The following is a 22472-nucleotide window of genomic DNA, read 5'->3' on the forward strand; positions in this document are numbered from 1 at the left end:
GAGTCCCCACAGTGATGCAAATAAAGGGTGAAGGGAAATGTCTTTTTTACAGTACACTGCCAACGAATCAACACAGAAAGAATGACAGAATGAGAGTCATCGTTAGTTGGCCATCATAATGGCATCAGGCATAAAAGATCAATGGATACTAAAACAAGTGAAAGCTGAGGAAACGGGTATTTATATCCTCTCAAATGATCTCCACACAAAATATTTTACTAATTTCGAAGGGAAACCGTAAACTGCACAAAAGAAAGCTGGCAGGTACCCGCTGAGCGGAAGGATCCAGGTTCCCATCACCAGTAATAGGACAGTGACATCCTGTGCCTCCTGCAATAACACAGGGATAATGCATTTAATACCTAGGAAACAGCAATCAAACCTAAATTGAGGGATATTTTTCAAAATTGGCCTGTTCTTTTCAAAAGCATGGAAACCGCAAAAAAGACTGGGGACTTCAGACTGGGGGAGATCAAAGACACATCACATCAAAGTGTAACACACAATCCTGGATGGAATACTGGGTCAGAAGACTTATTTCCTTTTTGCCAAAAGAACATGATTGGGACCCTAGGCAACCTTTGAATGGAGTCTACAGACTGGGTGGTAGTTTTGTGTGAAAGGTAACTTCCTGATTTTGATAGTTGTAATGTGTTTACGCAGAAGGTCCTAGTCTTTGGGAAATGTACAGTGGAGCATGTAAGGGGAAGGGGCTATCATTTCTGGAAGTTTTTAGATGGTTTAGAAAAAACATGTGAATTCTTAAGTATGAAGTATTCACACATACAGGAGAGAGGGTGGGAGAGAAAATTATAACGCAAACGTGGCTAAATGTTAACTAGGGAACCTGGGGGGAGGGTGTGCAGAAATTCTTTGTGCTACTGTCGCCACTCTTCTGTAAGTACGAATGATAATAGTTCACATTTTTAAGATACTAAAAAGAAAATGGGCGTGTTTATAACCTGAGTCATGCATAAAAGGCTTTTATTTTTCCCCTGTCTACCTACCCATGTTGTCCCAAAACAATTTAGTGTTACGAATATGTAAAAAAAACTAGCAAGAGAAAAATTAAAAATAAGTTAAGAAATAAGTGTGGCCTTGGCCAAAACTGTCTAAACTGCCCCATTCGACAAAATGCTCGTGGAAGTGTGACAGATTATGTGGAGACGTTTCCTTTTTGTTTTGGGAAACAGCCCCAAGTTCAATGCAGCTATTCTTCCGTGTTCCCGATATCATTTCATCCCAAACGTGACTGCAATGAGACAGAGAAAATGGGACACTGGGATACAGAGGCAGAAAATAATTAAGAACAAAAGAGACTGTAAAAACTTTTACAGAATTTTATGCATGTGTACACACTTTATTAAATTTGCATTCTAAGATATACACAAGGTCAGCATTTCACAAAATTTTCTATAAGTTATTCCAAAAAGCGGTTATCATGAAACACAGGGTTTATATAAGTTAGTCAAGCAAAAAGAGTGTTTATAGGATTTTCGTATCGTAGCATCTCTTGGACTTGTTTTCACATAGAAGCCTGAAACAGGATATATTAGAATAGGAAGAGAGAATTTTGTTTTATAACAATGACCACTTTTCAAATATTAGACTTTATATAAAAATAAAGGGGTACTGTCAACAAAGCTCGTCTGAAGGTCAGCATCTGTCTTTTATTTATTCCAAAACAATCCCTGCTTAAACTTAACTTTCCAGTCAATTTAAACAATAAAAACGAACCTTGGTTTAAACAATAAAGTGAACCATCTGGTCTCCTGGTTGTCAGAGTATTGGAACAACTTCACTTTCCTGTCCCAACTCTAACCCATCACTGGATTTCAAAAAGAAAAGTAAAGATCATCACATTCCAAAGGTTGTTTCTTGAGAGTCCTAAATTAGAGCCCCAAACCTACGGCCAAGAGTATCCCTTTAAGGCAAAGAAGACAGTAGAGCAAAGCTGGATGAATATCCTGTAAGAGAAAACCATCTCTCGGTATTATATAGGCAGAAACATCCTAGCATGGTTCTTTCTTGAGTGGAATAAACACGGAACTGAGGTAATTGCTCTTTCAAATGGCACACCAGGGAACAAGCTTCATAATATGTACATGTACGTGAGGACTGAGAGATTGTGGACGTCGCACAGGTGAGAGCAATATGAGAAATAAAGCCATTTATGGCCATCGTGGTGGTTATTACAGTTTAAAAGAAACACCACATCTGATACTGTAACGGAACAGCTTACCACGAGCTAAGCGATGCTCTCTTACAATTCTAAGAGGATAGACTTCCCTTTGAGTCCTACACTATCACTACTCTGTGAGTCCCCTCAGAGCGCAGCACCTGCCCTTAGAATTCAAGAATCTTTGCCTTCAAAGGACACAAAGGCAGTTTCCATTTCTACATTCATTTAAAAAGTGGAATATTATGATCCTAGCGGGCAAATCTGCATATTAAACACAGACAATCCAACCACGATTTCTGAACATTAAAAAATGTATCACAACAGACACTTTAACAGTTTTAAGTAATAAATAACACGATAGATTACACTCAGGTTTTTTTTTTTTTTAAATAGCTCTATCAGGATTTTCCTCTTTTAAAAATTAAATAACTTATGGTACCTCAGACTTACTACCATGAACACTGTTCACAGCTCAACGGCTTCTTCAAAGCAGAATGCACAGGAACATGGACTTTTCCAGCTCCTAAAAGCTTCCTCGGAGATCTGCAGCTGCCCTCACTAGAGGGCAGCAGAAACGAGAACTGGATTCGGACTCTGGCGGCAGGAGAACCGGAACACAACGGGCGGCAGCACTCACCACACGACAAAGCAAACAGATCCAACGACACAAAAGGAATCAGAAAAAAGCAGCAATCAAACCAGTATGTGGCGCTCAGACACACGAAGCCCCCTTTGCTAGCCTACCTTCTGACACACACCTTTACAGCACGACACTGCACCACAAGGCCCCCCCAGGCCTCATGATACCCCCGAGACAAGCAGTCAAGTTCCTTGTACGCTTTTCTACACAGTGCTTTGTGTGTAAAGAACATCATTCATTCATTTGTAGATGCTCCACACATCTGGTCAAGGCAGGAATTTCTTCTCCTTGATAACACCACCTAGAAACATTAACAATATTTTATATATTCCTTCGGGCAACAGATTTGGGGAGACAAACATCAACTGCGGTAGCCAAGGCATGAGACCCCCTGGGGACTAATCCAGGCTTCCCCCTCAGTCCGTTTACATTCTCAGCAGTAAAATCAATCCTCACGGCCTACACTCCACCAGCAAAGCAATATGGATGGTAATGAAAGCAACTACGTGTTTCTTCCACTCGGTGAGAAATGGCAAGGAAGCAGCCCAAACAGGAAAGAAACAAAATAATATACTTTAAGCTGATGCGGAAAAAAAATTGAATATAGCTGAAAGCGATCCATCTATTATCGTGAAATAAAAAGGTCTGAAACTATGTAGTCAACAGAGAACAAAAAAAAAAAATCTCTCAAGCAAGAGAATTTCTGATCATCTTTAGCTGTCATGTCACTGCTGGGAAAAAGAACCAGCGTTGAAAATACACATCAGTGCTTTCCTTTATTCAACATATAGACTCTAAAATTAGGTGCTCTCTGAGGCACGGAGGAGAAAATATATAGATATAGATATAGATATAGATGTATATGCTCTAGGCAATCAAAAATGAGTATTTCAGATTTAGTCACTGGATCCACAATGAGATCAACGAAAAGAGACAAGAGTCAGGTCACTACACTCGTAAAACTGAACTTTAGAGGAGAGAGATGCCAAAAAAGAACGGCATCGAAATGGTTTAAGTCTGTGACACTTTCTTTCTTTCTTTTTTTTTAAGTAGTTTATTGTCAAATTAGTTTCCATAAGGTCTGTCACACTTTAATCCTCATTACGGATCAAAGTTCTCTGCGTTCCCCACTGAATGTTTTGTGTGGGAAACAGCAGTTATAACACTGAATCAGAAATGGGTAAGTCACTTGGGTGAGAGATCATCCATCAAGATGAACGAGGAGCATGGATTGGCGCATGCTACTGGAGGCTCTGCGGTTGCGCTGCCTTTAGCCAGCGAGTCTGAGGACAAGCCACTGCCGCTACTACTGCCATCCAAAATGGCTGAACTGAGGACAAAGCAAAAAGAATTATAAGCAGATGCATCTATCAGGGTAAAGGTAAACATAACATGCAACGACATAGTTCCAAGAACTCACGAATCAGTAAGAGCATTTGTAAATAATAAAAAGCATAAAAAACAGCAATGAACTATGTAATGTACTATGTTCAGATACCTGCAAAAACAAAGTCACAGAAATCCGAAGTAAGGCATTCAACATTCTAGATCGCTTTAGTGCTGTCTTGGAGGCACCAGAATGTCCAACATACAGTCGGCATTCCCCTTGGCAGGTCATGATTTTTGTGAGGGGGTTCCCTTACCTTTAGCTCAAAAGATTGCTATCCTTAGATTTATCTCCTTCCCTTCCCATCAGCCTTAGAGTAAGAGCACTGGTTACTTGCTGAGGTACCCGGGAGTGTCTGAAGTATTCTAGCAAGTACACTGCTTCATGGTCCCTCGACTGCAGACCAACACGTATTCAGCCACTCGAGAGGTGACTGCTTCCCCATTCCCGAGATGCCTTCAATTCAAACACGTTTCCCTTAATCTCCCCCTCCGTTTTTCGTCTCTTCTCTTCTCATTTTGTCAATTTCTTCCAAAGTTTCCTTTCCTCTTGCTTTCAAACCCAAAGGTGTCCCCGCTATCTCTACAAGCCTCCTTCAATTACTAGCCAGTCAGGCTAAAAGGAATGCTCTAGAGCCACAGACCCAATACCGTCACCCTCCACTTGCCTCTCTGATTCTGACAACTAGCCTCTGCTCCGACCCTCACACCAAAACTCCTGATGTGGCCATCAGAGGCTCTACGATCCAGCCCAGGCGCTCATGGCTGCCAATCATCCCTCTGGCCTGCTTCACAAACCTGGCTTCATACTTCAGTGTTCACAAGTAAGAGCTTTCAGGGCTGTGCACCAGGCTGCCTTTCTGGCTCCGATTCCCACTGATCCAACACAGAAGTTCTATGCTCTAGATCTGGCCTGAATTCACTCACATTCATTTATTCTTTGATTGAGTACCTACCAAGTGCAGGTATGCTACATATTCGAAATACAGTGGTGTCTAAGACAGACATGGTCTGAGCTTATAGGAAACACTTAAGTAACCATGCTTATATATAATTTGTGATCAAAGCAATAAAAGCAAGATACAAAGGGCTCTGCAGGTACATAACATGGGTAGCCTGATCTAATTTGGAGGAACACGTTCCCCAAAAGTGATACTTGAGCTGTCATCTGGAAGATGAATAGGCATTAACCAGGTATGGTTTGGGAGCAAGCAAGGGGACTTTTAGGAGCCACAAGCAGGCTAGTGTGGCTGTTAAGTACAGAGAGTAAGAACACAATGAGAGACAAAGCTGGAGAGGTAGTCAGGCAGTTTTAGGATTTACACAGACACACTTTTTAATTTTGAAAAGGGAAGCAAGCATAGAATTGGAGAAGAATAATGATCAGGAAATATGGATTCTAAATAAAGTCTGAGTGCTAGCTCTTTTACAAAAGCCCACCCTGGTCTAATGTGCCCTGAGGTTCAATATTAAAAGCATTTAATATTGGGGTGCCTGGGTGGCTTAGGCGGTTAAGCGACCAACTAAGGCTCAGGTCATGACCTCGCTCGCAGTTTGCGAGTTCAAGCCCCATGTCAGGCTCTGTGCTGACAGCTTAGAGCCTGGAGCCTGCTTCAAATTCTGTCTCCCTCCTTCTCTGGCCCTCGCCTGCTTACACTGTCTGTCTCTGTCTCTGTCTCTCTCAAAAATAAATAAACATTGAAAAAATTTGTAAAGAGTATTTAATATCAGTTTTATGAATTTCCAAGTGAATGTAGTTCCAGTGTTAAGCAACCCATGGGACATTTGGAACTTTCTGGGCCCTATACCTCCCCAACCTCAATGACCTGTAACACTCCCCCCCAACTTCTCTTCTATTTTTCTTCAAAATGTCACTTCTTTCTATTGCCTGTGGATTGTTTTTAGGTGGAGACAGAATACAAATAAGCTTTGGAAAAGTAAAACTAAAAATGGAAACAGTATAGTCCACAGTATTCCCCGTCTATGCTCACTGCTGTGAAATGCATCATTAATAATACCACTTTTAAGTAAGAAGTTCGGAAAATTTAGCTGGCTCTGATATTTTTTAAACCCAATGGTAAAATAGTTCTAAAATATGAATTATTCAAAGTACTGAAAGAAAGTTACACAGATAATCTAAGACACTGGAAAATCAAAAGACCTTTATATTTGCCTTTGGAACATATGTGATTTTTCCTCCTGCAGCATTTTGCCTAGACTAATATTAAAATGAATTTACTTTCCTAAAGCACATATTGGCCGGGCAGCCGAAGGACACGCTCTGTGCTACTTGGCAGGAAAAAACAGGCTTAGATTAAAATTTGGCCACCAAGCAGATAATCTGAATATAAATAAAGACTTTCTTCTTCCAGCCACCAGACTTATGGGGAGCCCTGGGTTAAAAGATTCCATTCGTAATAAGACCTGCTTGCTCAGGTGAGTCCTGCATTCACTCAACAACACAGAACATGCCTCATGCAGAGAGAGCTCGCGTCTAACACAGCTGATTACCCGACGAGAAATAAGCTAACAGGGAAGTTACCAAGAAGTTACCAAGAGAAAGAGGATACAAATCTGAATTTTTCATTTTGTTTATTCCTTTTCAGGAATTTCTTCTTATTCTTAAACACGAACATACCTAAACTTTTGTTCATTTACAGCAATAATAGCATACTTACATCTAGTGTCCAGTAGAATTTCCTCCGGATATTCTCACCAAGCTAAAGTCAGTTCTATCTAATAAATCTGGCACTGCTACACGCGGTCGTGGAGGCACGGACTACAGGTCACCAACTACCCACACTTAATCTGTGTAAAGCAAGACTTGCGTGATTTTTTTTTTATTCATAGAGAGGTCACTGAACAAAAGTGACTTTCACAGTGTTCACTATTAAACCTTCTAGCAGACCTTCGAAAAGCAACAAAGTATGGTCCAATTTGAGTTTATCTTTTTCCCTTCCTAGCTTAAGCTCTGAGGGAGGTGTCAATGAGCCTTAGACGAATGGCTGACAGCCAGACAATGCAAGGAAAGCAAAGGACCTAGACAGTTCAAACTGGACATAGGAGTACGCAAATCAAAGGTGAACCATGGGTGCCTGTGTGGCTCAGTCAGTTGAACATCTGACTTCGGCTCAGATCATAATCTCACAGTTCGTGGGTTTGAGCCCCGCATTGGGCTCTGTGCTGACAGCTGGAGCCTGCATCTGATTCTGTGCCTCCCTCTCTCTCTGCCCCTCCCTTGCTCATGCTCCGTCTCTCTCAAAAATAAACATAAGAAAAAAGTGAATGAATTCTAATTCATTCCAGCCACTGAGTATACATATAGATGCCATACCTAAATCACACAAAAAGACTCGTGGCTATTATGGTAGTGCCCTCTGCCTGAAAAAATAAGGGTGAAAGAAAATCATTAAAACATTCAAATAATAAACAAACAACAAAATCAGGATGTCCAGCGTGTCTCACGCTATTATCCATCTGGGCGAGCCGCTTGGTGCCTTATGCAGCCAATAAGCTGGGTTGTACCGCAGGAGATTTGGCAGGCAGGAAGATGCACTGCGCATCTGTCACAGCTCCGGCAACCCCAGCACAGAGCCCGGTGCAAGCTGAGACGACCCCACGGTGTAGGTTAAGCTGGTCCACAGGGCACGCACTCGCTCTCTACTATCTTACCTGAGGAAGACCCAGCGGTATCTTTCCGCATCTTTCCGCATAACTTCTAAGTTGTTAAGATCACACATTTAAATGTTATCATTTCCACAGTCCCCTTGAGGACAGGAGCTTTAAAGTTATCAGCACAGATGTCTTAGCTGCTCACGTAAACATGTTCAAGGTAAATACAGTTCTATAATAAAATAAATCACCGTGAAGTCTTATTCTTTGCACATATCACCTATTCATGATTAAATTTTCTTGCCGTGACACATATACCATTAAAAATAATGTTAAAATCACTAAGGGAAATCTAATGAAAAATGTTAAAATAAAACTATAAAGGCTAAATTAGCAATCACAGTAACGCTGATGCAGCGGAGAAAGATTTCACGGGAGAGCTTGTCCTTTTCTGTACAAGAAAGAATACCACTTAATCTTCACTATATGACTGGTGGCTCTCTAAACTCCTTTATTTTATATAACATGCCACAGACAATCTTGTTCCCGAAAGAACGAGGAGCAGAACTAGAGATTCCAGCACACAATGAGAATCAAAGCACATGAAAAGCAGTACTTCCAAGCTATGAGCAAATCCTTGATGTTCAGAAGGACTAAATGCAGAGTGACAGCATTCCTGCCTTGTGGTTGACAATACTCCCCAGATTTGGTTGGCAAAGATTTCAGAATTTTCATCTAGTAAGAAATATGATACGAAGAAAAGGCCTACTATTCCTTTGCACGGCAGTTAACACACTGGACACAAACCCCAAACGGGTCCATACTCAACTTCACACTTAATTTACACTTCAGACATCAGATTTTAAAGACTGTTATCTAACACATATAGTTTAATTTACGTGGAGGAGGGCACTTGTTGGGATGAGCACTGGGTTGTTGTATGTAAGCGATGAATCACGGGAATCTATCCCCCAAACCAAGAAGAGCAGCACACTCCACACGCTGAATGTTAGTCAATTTGACAATAAATTATATTTTTAAAAAATAATAAAAGTTTAAAGTTTAAAAACCCATCTGTTCTTTATGGGGGTGGGGCAGAGAACAAATTACAACAGTTTAAATGATGAGACAACATCTACTCATGATGTGGTGGTACCTTTTCTGCTCCCTAAAATGTGTAAGAATGGTTTCCTCGGTGATCACGTAGATTGTTACCCTTGGCAACAGCAAGCAGAACGCAGTTAGTCTCTGTCCCTGTCCCCGTTTCTAAGAATACGGATGTGTGATCAATGAAACGGCATTACAGAGATAGGAAAAACAGCTTCTGCAAGGGCAGGATCTAATTTTTACAGATCACGAATAACATGTTTAAAATCTCTTCGTTGCTGGCATAAATGTCAGCAATATTAGTACACGAGGTGCCCCAAAAGTCAGTGCCATTTTAAGCTTTAATAATCTCGGAAGTCCAGATGCTCCAGACTTACTAAAAACATCGTTTAAAGTTTAACTACGTACATATCTTTCACACTTAGTTTTGTGAATTTTGAGTAATAAATTTCTTTTGAACATATTACTTGAGCCACATGTTGGCTGCTTACTGCTCTATGACTGGCCTCATGTGAATAAAACAAACCTCTCCAGTGTGAGGCAACACTTTGTCTTTACAGCTCAAAAGCGCCCCTGAATACCAATGTCAATGTCTCCAGGGCCCTCACAGCTAGTCACAGGTCAAAGGAAAATGGACATAGTGGCAACAGAAAAAGGATCTTCACGGCAGCCACCATCGTTGACAACTAAGGTTTTGCCGCTCAGAGGAATAGACGTCTGAATGAGGGGTGGGGACCGCTGGCAAATACCCTCTCTTTCCTTTCTTACTCATTGGTGTGAACCTGATTTATGGCATCTTGCACAGTTAAACAACCTCCACTGCATGCACCCTGTATGCTTTCAGCTTGGCAAAAAGCTTTCCGGTCTTTCACCTAACTTGGTTGCCTGGTTAGTAACTGGGTAAGCAAAGCTATTTAGAATGTCATGTGCCTATATTAAAACCCACTTTACCATAAAAGTGATAGGCAGTTTCCACTAAGTATAGAGTTCCATTCGCTAGTCCTGTTGACAAGCTTTAGAAGTTTTCTCTTTGCAATCATCTACATACCTGGAAAGGCACTCTATACCGAAATTAGCACACTGAGCCATCAAGGGCAGATACATTGGAGAGAGAAGCAAGACAGTGGGGCTGAAAATAGCTAGAACAATCTAAAAGACATCTGTTCCAATGTTACAACAGCACTGATCAACGAGTCTAATAAACTAGAATAATCTGTGACTTCTTGGTCACCTAGAAGTACAGGTTATCTTACACAAAATAACAAAATATCTGATTTGGAAAGAATCACTAATTCTTATACTTTAGAAGCAGCTTGCACAAGTCTTCCATTTAGAGGGCACCACCGTTCTGTTCTTTTTTGTAAATGTTTATTTTATTTTTGAGAGAGAGAGAGAAAGAAAATGCACACACAAGTGAGTGAGGGACAGAAAAAGAAAATCCCAAGCAAGGTCCCTGCTGTCAGCACAGAGCCTGATATGAGGCTCGAACTCACGAACCATGAAATCATGACCTGAGCCAAAATCAGGAATCGGACGCTTAACCAACTGAGCCACCCATGCGCCCACCCCTCCCTTTTTAAATTATATATTTCCATCCTTCTATTTTTAAAGTGAATGCACTGTTGCGCTCTTAAAAAAGACCCTTGGCTATAAAACTCAGGAGACAGAAAGTGCCAAACAGAAAGTCTAGACTGTGTCTGGAACACAGGTGCTCAGTGAGTGGATTACAAATGCACACTACAAGATTTCAACACCTGGGCCACTGCCCCCATCCCTTCCCCTTCCTCCCACTACGTACATCAGCATCCAAGTACTCAATTTCAGGTAGATGAAAAGAAGTTGCTTTTTGTACAAAAACACTGATGGGCCTTCAGTTAGATACCTAAACTTGGATGAGTAAAGACTAAAAAATATATTATGTGAACAGACCATAGGGGTAAGTGTCGGTATAAAAACAAAACCTTTGAGAGGATTAGGACAGAACAGCCCCCCAAATTTTCCAGAAGATTTTATAGCCTTTTATAACAAGAGGCTGCTGGTGTTCTCTGCTCGGCTAAAAGAAGATCCTACAAAATGCAGGCAGAACAGCTACGATCAATGTGCACCATCCACAGCGCCCCGGGAACACTTTGTCACACCAGCCAGCTGTTGCCACCTCCCACCCCATTAGCACCTACTGAGAGAGGCTGACCTGACAGGAGCTAGGAAATGAAGGTGAAGGTGCCAAAAAGAAACACACAATTCCAGAAAAGTACTCAACGACTTTCAAATGATCTGGATTGTTCCCCCTGCCATTATCTCCATGGAGATTTCTCTTCCACAGAGCATGAGTAAAAAGTCAAATATTCTATCAAATGGTCCCAAATGGTCCCAATATACTTTTGATGTGGCTCTTTTTAAATAGATCAGACCCTAACATCCTTTTGATTTTATTTCATTTTTTACCATGAGCTGAGATCAGACAGTTGTGCGGCCTCCGTGGACAGCATATTGGTAGTGCCTTGGAAGAGCCTCTTGGGCTGGCTTTCTGTCTCCATTTCACCTAAAACGGAAAGAGATGATGCTACCGAGAAACAATCTTACAGATACGGCCATGGTGCTAAAATGGGATGTACTCTGCTTAACCAAAGCTCAGAATACTTCTTCAAGCCATTACTTCCACTTTAAGGTGGAAGAAATAGTCTTCCATAGACCCTCAACCAAAAAGTAAGCAGCCCTAAAAAAAAAAGTCCTTATTTAGCATGCTATGGATAGAGTCATGTTCTTTAATAGAAGAGCAGGACGCTGACTGCATCAGGCAAAATGAATCAAGGTTTACCATGGCAGAAATAAGAATCCCCAAATAGCTGAAGCTCATAGTGAATAATGATTTATCCTAGAGAATTAGGAAAGCTTATTGATTTTATATTGTTTGAATAGTGGCACATTTCCTGAGTCGAAGTCAAATGGATTAAAACATATGTAGCGTAATAAACTCTGTGTTATAAAGCAAGTGTTAAACTTGCGTTAGACTACTTTAGTAAAATGAAGATTAAAAAAAAGAATTCTGAATGCCCATCTGTCATTGAAAGCGATTACTAGTCAATTCACAAAACTGGTGTTGTACCGCATATCCTAATCTTACAGATTTTCTCAGAACATCTATAAGGTAGCAGAAAAACCATGCATAATAACATTTTGCTACCAGGAGTGCAAAAGACTAATCACCCTCGGTTGGACAGAAAAAGCCTCTTTCCAAATAAGCCATGATTTAAAACCTTAGTTTTGAGGCTCCTTATCTGAGCTTTAAAATGGAAGATTGAACAAAAGTCAATTCCTGGGCCTAACTGTACTCCAGTAGAAACTTAGTAACTGTGAACTTACAGCTGTGTGAGATTCTTACAATGGAGAAAGCTCAAGCAAGAACAAATGCAACATTCATTTTTTTTTTCGTATTATCAATTAATTCGTATTCTCTCTCTTCTGGAACTATTCCAAGAACTGAAACTCAGGAAAGGTTATATTTTTATTTGCTTTTTCCATGCTTTAATACAAAGCTTTTAAAACCTACTGCTGGACTTTCAACACCTTGTTAGCAAAAAACTTTAGCCCTTTTTAGCAAAGAACCCCTCCATCTGCTGGTATATTTTGGAATAGCTTTCAAACTGAACCGTACTAATTCCAAAAATTTCTTGCAAGATATTTAAAATTTTTTAATTTAAAAATAAAAAAAACTAACGATAGTAAGAATAGCTTTTGTTTCCAGGTGTTAGTGTCACGTAATACCTCCTGAGAAGGTTCTTATGATTGTAAACAACTCCCTGCAGCATTAAGACTCCTAGTTTATAAAATAAAATTGACTCACTGACTACAAACATTGTCACCATATCAAAACCTATTTTCCAGAGCATACCATCTTTAAGTTATCTGAAATATCATACTTTTGGAATCTGTGCATGACGTCATCACTGGAAAGTTGCCCCTAATGCTGCACGCACCTGTTTCCCTACTACTGGGAGAGTGACTTTTTTCCTGGCCCAAAAGGTGATCTACACAAAGAAATCGCTTACTGCGTTGCTTTTTCAAAATTATTGCTAAAACTCTCATGTAAAATGACTTCCAACACTTACAATCACATGGATATAGGTCTAGAAATAACAACTAAATTTGCATTAATTTTCCTTTTTTTTTTTCCCTTTTGAAAAAGGACTCCACCGGGGCCCTCAGAGGCATCTAAAACCAGCGCTGAGTGAGACTGTTTTCATGCAGAACTCTGTGGTTCGCAATAAGGTAATTAAGAGCCCCCCCATCCTATCAAACCTACAGACTCGACTTGAGGCAGTCTCTCGGGGGGAGATGCATGAGTTTACAGCATGCTGACAGACCTATTCACTCTGACAGAAGCACGTATTTCTGCACCATATTAACTTGCATCTGTTTTCTATTCAGACCACCGAGAGGCAAAATTTTTGGAATATATATTGGTAATATGAATATATGAATAAGATTCAGTTGTGAAGTGCAAAAAATATAGGTAGTGTTAAATAACTAATTTACAAACTTCATAATCGGTAATGCATACACTGGGAAGAATATTTCCTATTTCTTCAAAAAAAAAAGAGTCATGCCTCGAGCTAATTTCAGACAAATTCTAATTTGTCATTCAAGCTCAACCAGGTTTCATATCAGAAGTGGGACGCTTACCTTTTCTCTTAAGAGGGCCAAGAACACTGGGCCTAATGCACTTGACTGGACTCTGACTCCTCCTGCTTCAGAGAACAAACAAACCGGATGCTGTGAAAAACTTCTAGGATGCAAGATAAACATTATAGCCCACCAAATAAATCAATACAATTGACAGTCATATAAGAAAAATTGAAAATGTCTGTGTTGTAAGTTGAGTAACTGAACTGCCAACACATGAGCTGACCTGGAATACAGTGATCTGAAGAAACACGGCATTTTAAGCTCTAAAAAAATTTTTTAATGTGTTTTTTTTTAATTTATTTTTGAGAGACAGAGAGAGGCAGCACGAGCAGAGGAGAGACAGAGAGAGAGAGGGAGACACAGAATCCGAAGCAGGCTCCAGGCTCTGAGCTAGCTGTTAGCACAGAGCCCGACAGGGGGCTCAAACCCACGAACCATGAGATCATGATCTGAGCTGAAGCTGGACGTTCAACTGACTGAGCCACCCAAGCGCCCCTTTAAGCTATTTTAAAAAATCATCTAGGGGCACCTGGCTGGCTCAGTCAAACGAGCATGCAAGTCTTGATCTCAAGGGTCATGAGTTCAAGCCTCACGTTGAGTGTAGAGATTACTTAAATTTAAAAAAATACTTCAAAAAATCATTCTATAAGACAAAATGTCCACAACAGTTTTGTAAAAACAGATAAACCTTATTACAAAGCTATTTGGATTTGACTGGTATACAATCTTAAACTGTTTTCCTCATCCTAATACAAAGGATATATTACTGTACACGCATTTGTTCTCTGGCACTAAGGCTCAAAAAATGCATCTCTGGTAAAATGTTACTGGTAGAATATAGGTGGTAGATAAAAGGATGTTCACTGTGTCCAATTTTGCTGTTTGAAAATTGCCACAAGAAAATGTTGGGGAAAAAGTTCATCAGGAGAGACAAACTGAACGTGGAGCATTTCAACCACGTTTTTGAAACGCAGGCTGACTTACCTGGAAAAGCGTCTGGGACTAGGCACGGGACTTGGTGGCAGCCCACTGCTGCTCACAAACATTTGTAAGGATGGCGAAAAACATTGCTAGAAAAAAGCATATTTAATTTTAAAATAGTTCCAGTGCTCCGGTTTTCAAAAGGTTCTCAAAATAATAGAAATAACCTCCTTAGAACTGCGCAGCTGTCTCTCTGTGTGTGTTTTACATACACAGAAACGCGTGTGAGAACAGGTACCTATACTGACATACCATTCTTTTCAAGTTCCTACCAGAGACTTTCATTACTTTTCCTTCCACTCATTGGATTCTTTAAAAATGAGGCGATTTGTATGTGTGTGTGTGTGTGTGTGTATTTTACAGTAAACAGCTCAGCACGTGAAAGAGAGTTAACACCTTGTCAACGAGCCTACCTTTCCAAATCCTCTGGTGGGTGACGGTGCTGGAGAAACCGGAGTGAAGTCAATCCTTTTAGGAGAGTATAGTTTCTCCGGCTTCTCAAAATCGCTATCACTCTGTAAACATAAAGTGTTATTTCCTCGTAATTCACAATTCAGCCCAGCACAGCTCTTCTTTACTCCTCAAACGCGACTACACAGTTAGAACAGAAATGTACAGACTCTAAACTGTTGCAATCTAATATCCTGGTGGAAAAGCAGAGATCAGAAACTGAATACAAATTTGGAAATGGGGGAGACAGAAGTTTCTGAGAAAAAGTAATGAGGCCAATGAACAACATAAAGGTTTCCAGAAAATCAAAAAGAAGCAAACATGTGAGAACGTTACCAGGCTCAGGCTCTCGTCCCAGGACTGGCTTATCTGCATTGCTGTCTGCACTTCCCTAAAACAAATAAAAATGAGGTGGTCAGTGCTCAGGAACAAGATATACAGAAGACTCTGCCCTGTCCTTATACAGCACTAACCGTTCATGAGCAGTTTCTCGGTTCATCATGTCCATGCCTTCCTCCTACAAAGAGAAGCACGTGCTGAAAACACAGTGTTTATCCACATCCACACAGTTCTCTACTTCAAAGCACAATTTAAAAGACTTTTCTACCAAACAAATAAATAAATAAGGATTTTTCTACCTTCTTTGACATAATCACAGTATAGCAGCGCATGCTAAGATTGTCACCCAGGCCACATCTGTGTTTCACCTGCATGCACACTCAGAATTTGCATCTGCCTATGGCTACCTGGGCTGGCAGCCGGACTCACTTGTAACATCTACATCTTCAGAATGCAGATAGAATCCAAATGGAAAATTCAGACAAGTGTAGCTCTGAAGCTAGTAAGTAAAATTTACCCTTTTGATCTGATGCAGTCTGCTACTAGGAACCCGATTAGGTGAGGACAGCAACTGGAAAGGAAGAGTAAACACTTACTACTTTCTGAATCACAAAGTACCAGTCGGCTGTCAGTACCAGTGTCCATCCTCCTCTCAGATAAGATTCCATATTCTTCTCCGAGGTCTAGCTCTTTAGATCCCTGAACATTAATGCACTGGAGGCAGGACATTCAGTCTTTGGAAAGTGTACCAGGTGTCCAACCTCAAAGCACCATCTGTCGCTAGACAGGCACCGACTTTAACACTTTTCCCAAATGAAAGCAGAGCTGTGTACATTAATGTAAAAAAAAAAAAGATTCCAGGCCTTGGAAATATCCATTACCCCACTTATCTAAAATAAGGAACTAGGTAAGAAGGGAAAAGAAAAAAATTTTAGGCATTTTTAACACCAATGCACCCATGGAGGAAGATCGGCAGAGCAGCCCACTATAATATTTTGTCTATGATTAGTGTTTATCGAAAACACTTTAAATCTACAATAGGGAGACTTTGCTTGTGTGCTCTAAATCAATTCAAAAACTTGGTCACTACTGCTACATATACCACTGTGGTAGAATATATACCACAAACCTTAGTAGTTAAGAAAAAAATCAATGTGGACGGCAATGTGTATTTTTCAAATAACCGTTCCTTTCCCTCAGAGCCTCATTTTTTTTTGACAACAGAAAGCCACAATGATCTGGGGGCCAAATTATGTTCCTTCAAAATAATCACAATCTGATCACAGAACGAAAGGTAGAATTCATCTCAACAGACCTCATGGGGGTTCTAAGAGCCATAATGTAAACAACTGCTATTTACTCCCTAATGAAATGCAAACAAATGTGTAATGCCGTAAATAAGACAGCAATCCTGTTGAGAGGCCCTATCCTATTAAAACTTCTAAAAACCCTAATGTAGTGAGTAGTATAAAATGGTGATAAACTGTTCCCAAATTTTTTAGGCAAAAGCTAATCCAGGTGACAGTTTTCTTATGATTTGACCGCAAAGGATCTCTCTTCAGTACCCACCCTTGTCTCTTACTTTTTCCTCTCCTGAGCTCTGAAAATAGAGAACCTTTACAAATAAAATCCTTTCGTAAAGGATTTTACCCCCTGCCCCACTTATAAAACTAATACATGTTTACCGGTAACCTCTTAATAAGACCATTTGAAAAACAGTAGGCCACTAGGCAAGTCACTAAGGCCGGAAACACTAACGGGATACGGTGGAAAGTGGAAGAGAACGTGGACGTGTCAGAGAACAAAAGAAACCCCAGGGGCAGCAAAATTATCAGGAAAGCCAAAGTAAAGATTGCAAAAAGCTGACCACAGAGAAAGTCAGAAATTCCGACGCTGCATCTACATGACATATAACTTGTCAACTTAGAACTGGAAGGAAGACCCAAAAGGAGGACAGGGAGGAGAAATGCTGTGTCTTGTACCAGAAACAAGAATAATGTACTGGCTGAGAAAGAAGCCAAGCACTCCATGGAGGTGCTGGTTAATGGTGTTAAGTAAAGCGAAGAGCTCAAGTAGGAGAAGAAACGAGGCCCTGCGCTGGCCATCAGGTAGGCACTGGGGATTTCTGCAAGAACAGTTTTTTAACAGCATGGTGGCAGGAGCAGTGAGATCACAAACTGGCTGAGTAGCTGGGAAGAAATTAGGAAACAAGGAGTCAGAGGCAATTGGGCATAGATTAAACTTTATAGAAGCTCAGAGGAGTGAAGGGAAAACAAAGAGAGACCTAAGGAAAAAGACAAGTCTGTGTTCCAAATATTAGATGTGTGGGTCAGGAGAAGAAGGTAGGAGCAAAAAAGTCAGGGAGGGGGGGGCTAGAGAAGGGACAACAGACGGAGCAAAGTGACGAGAGACTCAGAAAATCTAGGAACCATTAGGAGAAAACATCGCATGTGAAGGTAAAGACATTTTAAGAAGAAGAAGGCTGGCGTTTATACAAGATGACCATCTGCCTTCACAGCGAAGTGTCAGCCGCTGAAAGTGAAAGGTCTAGGAAGCTCGCAAAAAGTTTTTTCGTTACAATATTGCTTTGGAGGACAGTGCAGAGCAAGTGGCAGGCGCCTTGAACCCAACATGCCCAGAAGGGATTTATCTCACCCTCCTTTCTGTGTCATTTTACACCTTGCTTTTTGCAGGTTAATCCGAGACGCAGGTAAGGGTATTAACATTTATAGAGGACACTGTGATTGAACACATGTGGTGTAGTCCAGTTGGTGACAGAGTACCCAAAAGGTGCTCCAGAAGGCTTCCCAAACCAGGAAGCTCAAAGGGTAGAGGGGATGGAGGGAAGGATGACGTAAGGATCCGCAAAGAGCAGTGAACCAACATGGCCCCTTCAGGGAAACAGGTATTTTAGCGCAGCCAGAGCAAAACGCATTTGTCAGGGAGGAGGGAGGGATGAGCCTGAGCCGAGACAGAGTTGATAAGAATTAGCACAGTCTTAGAAAAGAGCAAAGTCAAGTGTACAGAGGTGAATTCATTTTCCCCTCTTTGCTATACTGCTGATATCAGGAGCATAGCTGAGTAACAAGCAGAAGCTGTTTTCATCTACACGGCGAAATTAAGTCGTTCTGTTTTCCAGTATCTTCCGGGAAGAAGGTGACGTGAATCAAACCTCCAGACAGCTAACATTTCCCCCTTTAATTCTAGCCGCTTGAGCTGGAAATCTTCCTTAAAAGTGTTTTTTTTTCTCCTTTCTTAAACAGATTTTACCAAGCACAATGGCCCTGATCGCTCTATTCTAATCCCAGCTCTGCCACTTACCGATTGTGTGATTCTGAGCAAGTCGTTTCTATCAGCTGAGTCTTAGCAGCTGCCTCTCTGAGCTGGTAGAAACATCTTTGGCCCTGCCTACTTCACAGGGGGTTGCTATGAGAATTGAAAGTGCAAAAGGACTTGGTAACACGTAGAATACCATAGAGGCAGGGGGACTACTACAATTTAAGAAGCGGTTAGTGACCCAGGTATCCTTAAGGGCATCTAATAGTTCAGTGCCAGTGAGACCCTCCGGGGCTACTAACAGGCTCTTAGCCCTTATTTATTTATTGTTAAATACATAAAACTGCCTTTCAGTTTTCCCCTCTCCTCCCTTGCTAGCAGCTGGTAGTATACCTTAAACCGGAGTGCACCTCTTTTGATTTGCTGCTTCTCACACACAACTGAGTTGGAAGATTGTAATTGTGCATAAATTTTAGATGATTCAGAGGTCAGGGAGGCTCTCCTATAAATAAACTGCTGAACCTCTGTGCACAGACTGGAAATCTAGCGCAGCCATTCACAGGCCTGCTTGCTGCCATCTCGATGTCTTCCGGAGCGCTGTAGCTACTGGCTAAGTGGGCTCCACATGTGAAGAGCTACTATATTAAAAACCTCATCATAATTTCTCCCAATGCAACCAACTAATAGGGTGACCCCTGACCGCGATGGCTATTTAGAATGGTCACAATTAGCAACTCTACCGAGAATATAAACACAAGCATTTTAAAGGAGATTTCACTTCGGATAAATAGCATTGTCCTGCGTCAGATACACTCGGCTAATGTCGACACAATTTGTGCTTCCTGGGACAAACAGAGACCATTTTCTCAGCTATATTTAGAAGTTAATTCTGACTCCCCTCATAACCATGATGCAAGCAGTGACAAAAAACACCCGACAATTTTTAAAAACACAAAGTCCCGCAGCCAAGAAAAAAATCTGAAGCATATCTCCTTTTTGCACTGAAAGCTGACAGGCCCGCAGCATGAGCAAGATAGGTAGAAATCTTTTTTTCCCTTTAGCCAACGATGGTACATAGCCCATCATCTTAAGAATGAACTACATTTGGAAGTATTTACCCCAATCCATACTACTTAGAATACTTACTTCTATACTTACCATGGTCTGATGGCTCATAATCGTCGTACTATTCCTCCGAGTTCTAAATGTGTAAGGTTGGAAAACCTGTGAAAGATCACTGAAAAATAAAAATAAAATGATTAATGTCTTCTTGTTTAAGATATCCTTCCATGGTATTAACAACGTCGCTCTCTAGTCAACAGTGAGATGTTCGATGGCCCTGCACTCTGTACAACGAATAAACTCCTCACCGGCCTCCTCTGCACTTCGGTAGGGGCAGTGGCTTGCTGTGGCTCACAGGTTCGCTCAGATACTGATCGCCTCAGTGGTTGGGGGGCAGCTAGGAGAGATATGGGGCGGGGCTCCAGGCTGGTTGCTTCCAGCTGCCTCTGGCCAGAGCACACCCCCCCAAACCGGTTCCCACCAGACCTGAGCAGCCTCATCTGTTTACCCTACCGGGGCGGACCCAAACATATTACTGCTTCCTGAGTGTGCCATGCTGGTGAGAGGGCCAGGGTGCCCCGGTCTACAGTGTGAGCCCACAGAGCACCTCTCCCACTCCTGCCCTATATAGGTTCTACCACTGAACCCGCTGTGCAGCTCAATAAATGTACCAGGGGTTTTGTCCATGTTGCCTCCCCAAGGTCCTCCCTCCCACACACTATCACGGGTCAAAATCCTTCCTCTCCCTGAGCACCCATTTCAGGGCAGTCCACAGCCCTAACGCAATCACCCCCACCTCTGAGTCTGGAGAGCACAATGGGAAATGAGATTCTTCTTGAGATACCCACTTTACCTTTTATTAAAGAAAAGTGTGTGTGTGTCTCAAACTCCTGGGCAGAGGTCTTTTGTTCATCTCTGTACAATCTCCCTGCACTGCCTAGCAGAGTGCCATGCCCATAATAAGAGGGCCAAAAAGGATTTTCAGGGCTGAACTGAACTGGGCTCCAGGGGACCACTGAGATCACCTAATCCAGCTCGCCTAAGTTTTAAACGAGAAAACTGACACTCGTGATCACAATTAGGGAGAAAATTGGGGAGGTCTAGTCTCCTCACTCCTTGTTCTGTCACATCACTGCTATGTTGCAATTAGTTACTTAGTTACTTGGATCCTGATTCAAAAGAAACAGGGTGTTATTTCTACGATAGTCTACATGCAGGTCCGTGGGATCGCCCTGACCCCTAGCAACTGCTTTTGCTTACCAGATTTACAAAGACAACCCGAAGACCAATTTATTCCTATAGTATCAAAAATGAATGTAGGACCAAGGACGGCATTATGAAAGCAGAGAGCTACTCCAACGTCCCCAAGGTTTCACTATTTAGTAAAAGAAAACAAGTAAATCCATTTCCCCCAAAATACAGATATTGGAATCAGTTTGACAGACAAGGATTACCTACTTCTTTGCCTTCACTGTGCTTGATTAATCATTTGGGCTAATTCTACTCCCATCCCCTTTTTTTGGACTCATTCCATTTCTACAGGGTCTCACAAATTAGCTCTCTACTAAGATGAATTGTCTACTTCGAAGAGTGAAATATAATAGGCTCAGGAGGTCTGCCAACCTAACCTTCCCTATCGCAAGATTCTACCTTAAAAATAGACCCTCTGGTGACTTATTCGCATGACAAGACCCTACCACTAAAATTGAAGGGTTGATTCTTTCCATTGTTTTCTAAAACATTTTCTTTAACTGATCTAAGCCACGGGACACCCATCTTTTATTTTATTTTTATTCACTGGAATGCATTCCAGGCAGCTTTAGGATCTGAAAACAGTATGACAAATCTGAATCACTTAATGTGCCATGAACACGCCACTTGAGTACAAGTTATTAGATAAATTGTGATTTATTAAGGTAAATACTCTGTTAATGCCAGGGTTCCTAAACCGAGCTTAGAAATAGCAGCTCTGAGAGACAGGTATCAAGTTGCAAGTTCAGTTCCAGGGGCTTCAGTCTGACATTCAGTGGTGTAAATTAGGCAGGGCAAGCAACCTGTTAGAAGAGCCAGAAGCTTCTTGTAGTCCCTTTCAGCGTGGGCCAACGGAGTCCCAGGTAAAGTGGGCGTCATTTTCCCCACACTTCCCAGAGTCTGGGGTCCAACTTTCACTCCACCTTGGGACCCAAGTCACTGTCACGCAAACAAGTACCCCTCCCGCCCCCCCCCGCCCCCCCCCCGCCCAGTTTGGAGAATCCAAATGAGCTCCAACTCTCACTTTCAGGAAGGCAGATTGCTTGATTGCTTGCAGGGACTCGAGGAGCCCAGGAACCCCCGACTTTCACCGTCCCCAACCCGGCTCACCTGAGCCCATGGATCAGGGGTGCGCTGCTCGATCTCCTCAGGGCGCCCCCATCAGGTGTGTCCATCTCAAAGTCCAGCTCCATTTTCTCCTGAGCCATGACGGACTCTCGCAGGCAGGCACAGCGGGCAGTTCTCAGCCCCTGGTGCTCAGCTATGGACTCCCAAGGCTCTCACTGCAGGACTGAGCTGCTGGGGACTGGCAGCTGGGGGCGGGGGCTAAGGGGCGGAGGCTTGGGGGCGGGGGCGGGGGCGGGGGCGGAGAAAAGCAGGGGAAGGGGAGGAGGAGGACGAGGAGGAGGAAGGGGAGAGGGTAGTGAGAGGGAGGTGGTGGTGGACGGTGGCAGAATAAAGGGAAGAAGATGGAGAAGAGAGAGAGATCCAGGGAAAAGA

General features: G+C 41.9%; 1 protein-coding gene and 1 non-coding gene across 9 annotated transcripts; both read right to left on the minus strand.

The window, feature by feature from the left end:
* Nucleotides 1–1329: 1329 nt before the first annotated feature.
* FAM122B (family with sequence similarity 122B) lies at nt 1330–22311 on the minus strand. 8 transcript variants are annotated; one of them, XM_029930215.1, is made up of 10 exons: nt 22083–22311; nt 19818–19896; nt 15901–15954; nt 15518–15561; nt 15381–15435; nt 15008–15109; nt 14598–14683; nt 13611–13672; nt 11373–11469; nt 1330–3123 (listed from the first exon to the last, which is right to left on the minus strand). In XM_029930215.1, the coding sequence occupies exons 1-10, from the start codon at nt 22178–22180 to the stop codon at nt 3054–3056; spliced, it is 747 nt and encodes a 248-aa protein (XP_029786075.1). In that variant the 5' UTR covers nt 22181–22311; the 3' UTR covers nt 1330–3053. The 8 variants fall into 8 exon arrangements, with proteins under 8 accessions (XP_029786075.1, XP_029786074.1, XP_029786077.1 ...); XM_029930214.1 differs by having other exon boundaries at nt 13611–13675; XM_029930211.1 differs by lacking the exon at nt 1330–3123 and adding an exon at nt 3130–4152.
* On the minus strand, nt 8270–8407 carry LOC115284526. Its single transcript, XR_003905272.1, has one exon. It is a non-coding gene; the product is annotated as a small nucleolar RNA U109 (small nucleolar RNA).
* Nucleotides 22312–22472: the final 161 nt, after the last annotated feature.

Source organism: Suricata suricatta, chromosome X, assembly GCF_006229205.1.
Source record: "Suricata suricatta isolate VVHF042 chromosome X, meerkat_22Aug2017_6uvM2_HiC, whole genome shotgun sequence".
Taxonomy (NCBI): domain Eukaryota; kingdom Metazoa; phylum Chordata; class Mammalia; order Carnivora; family Herpestidae; genus Suricata; species Suricata suricatta.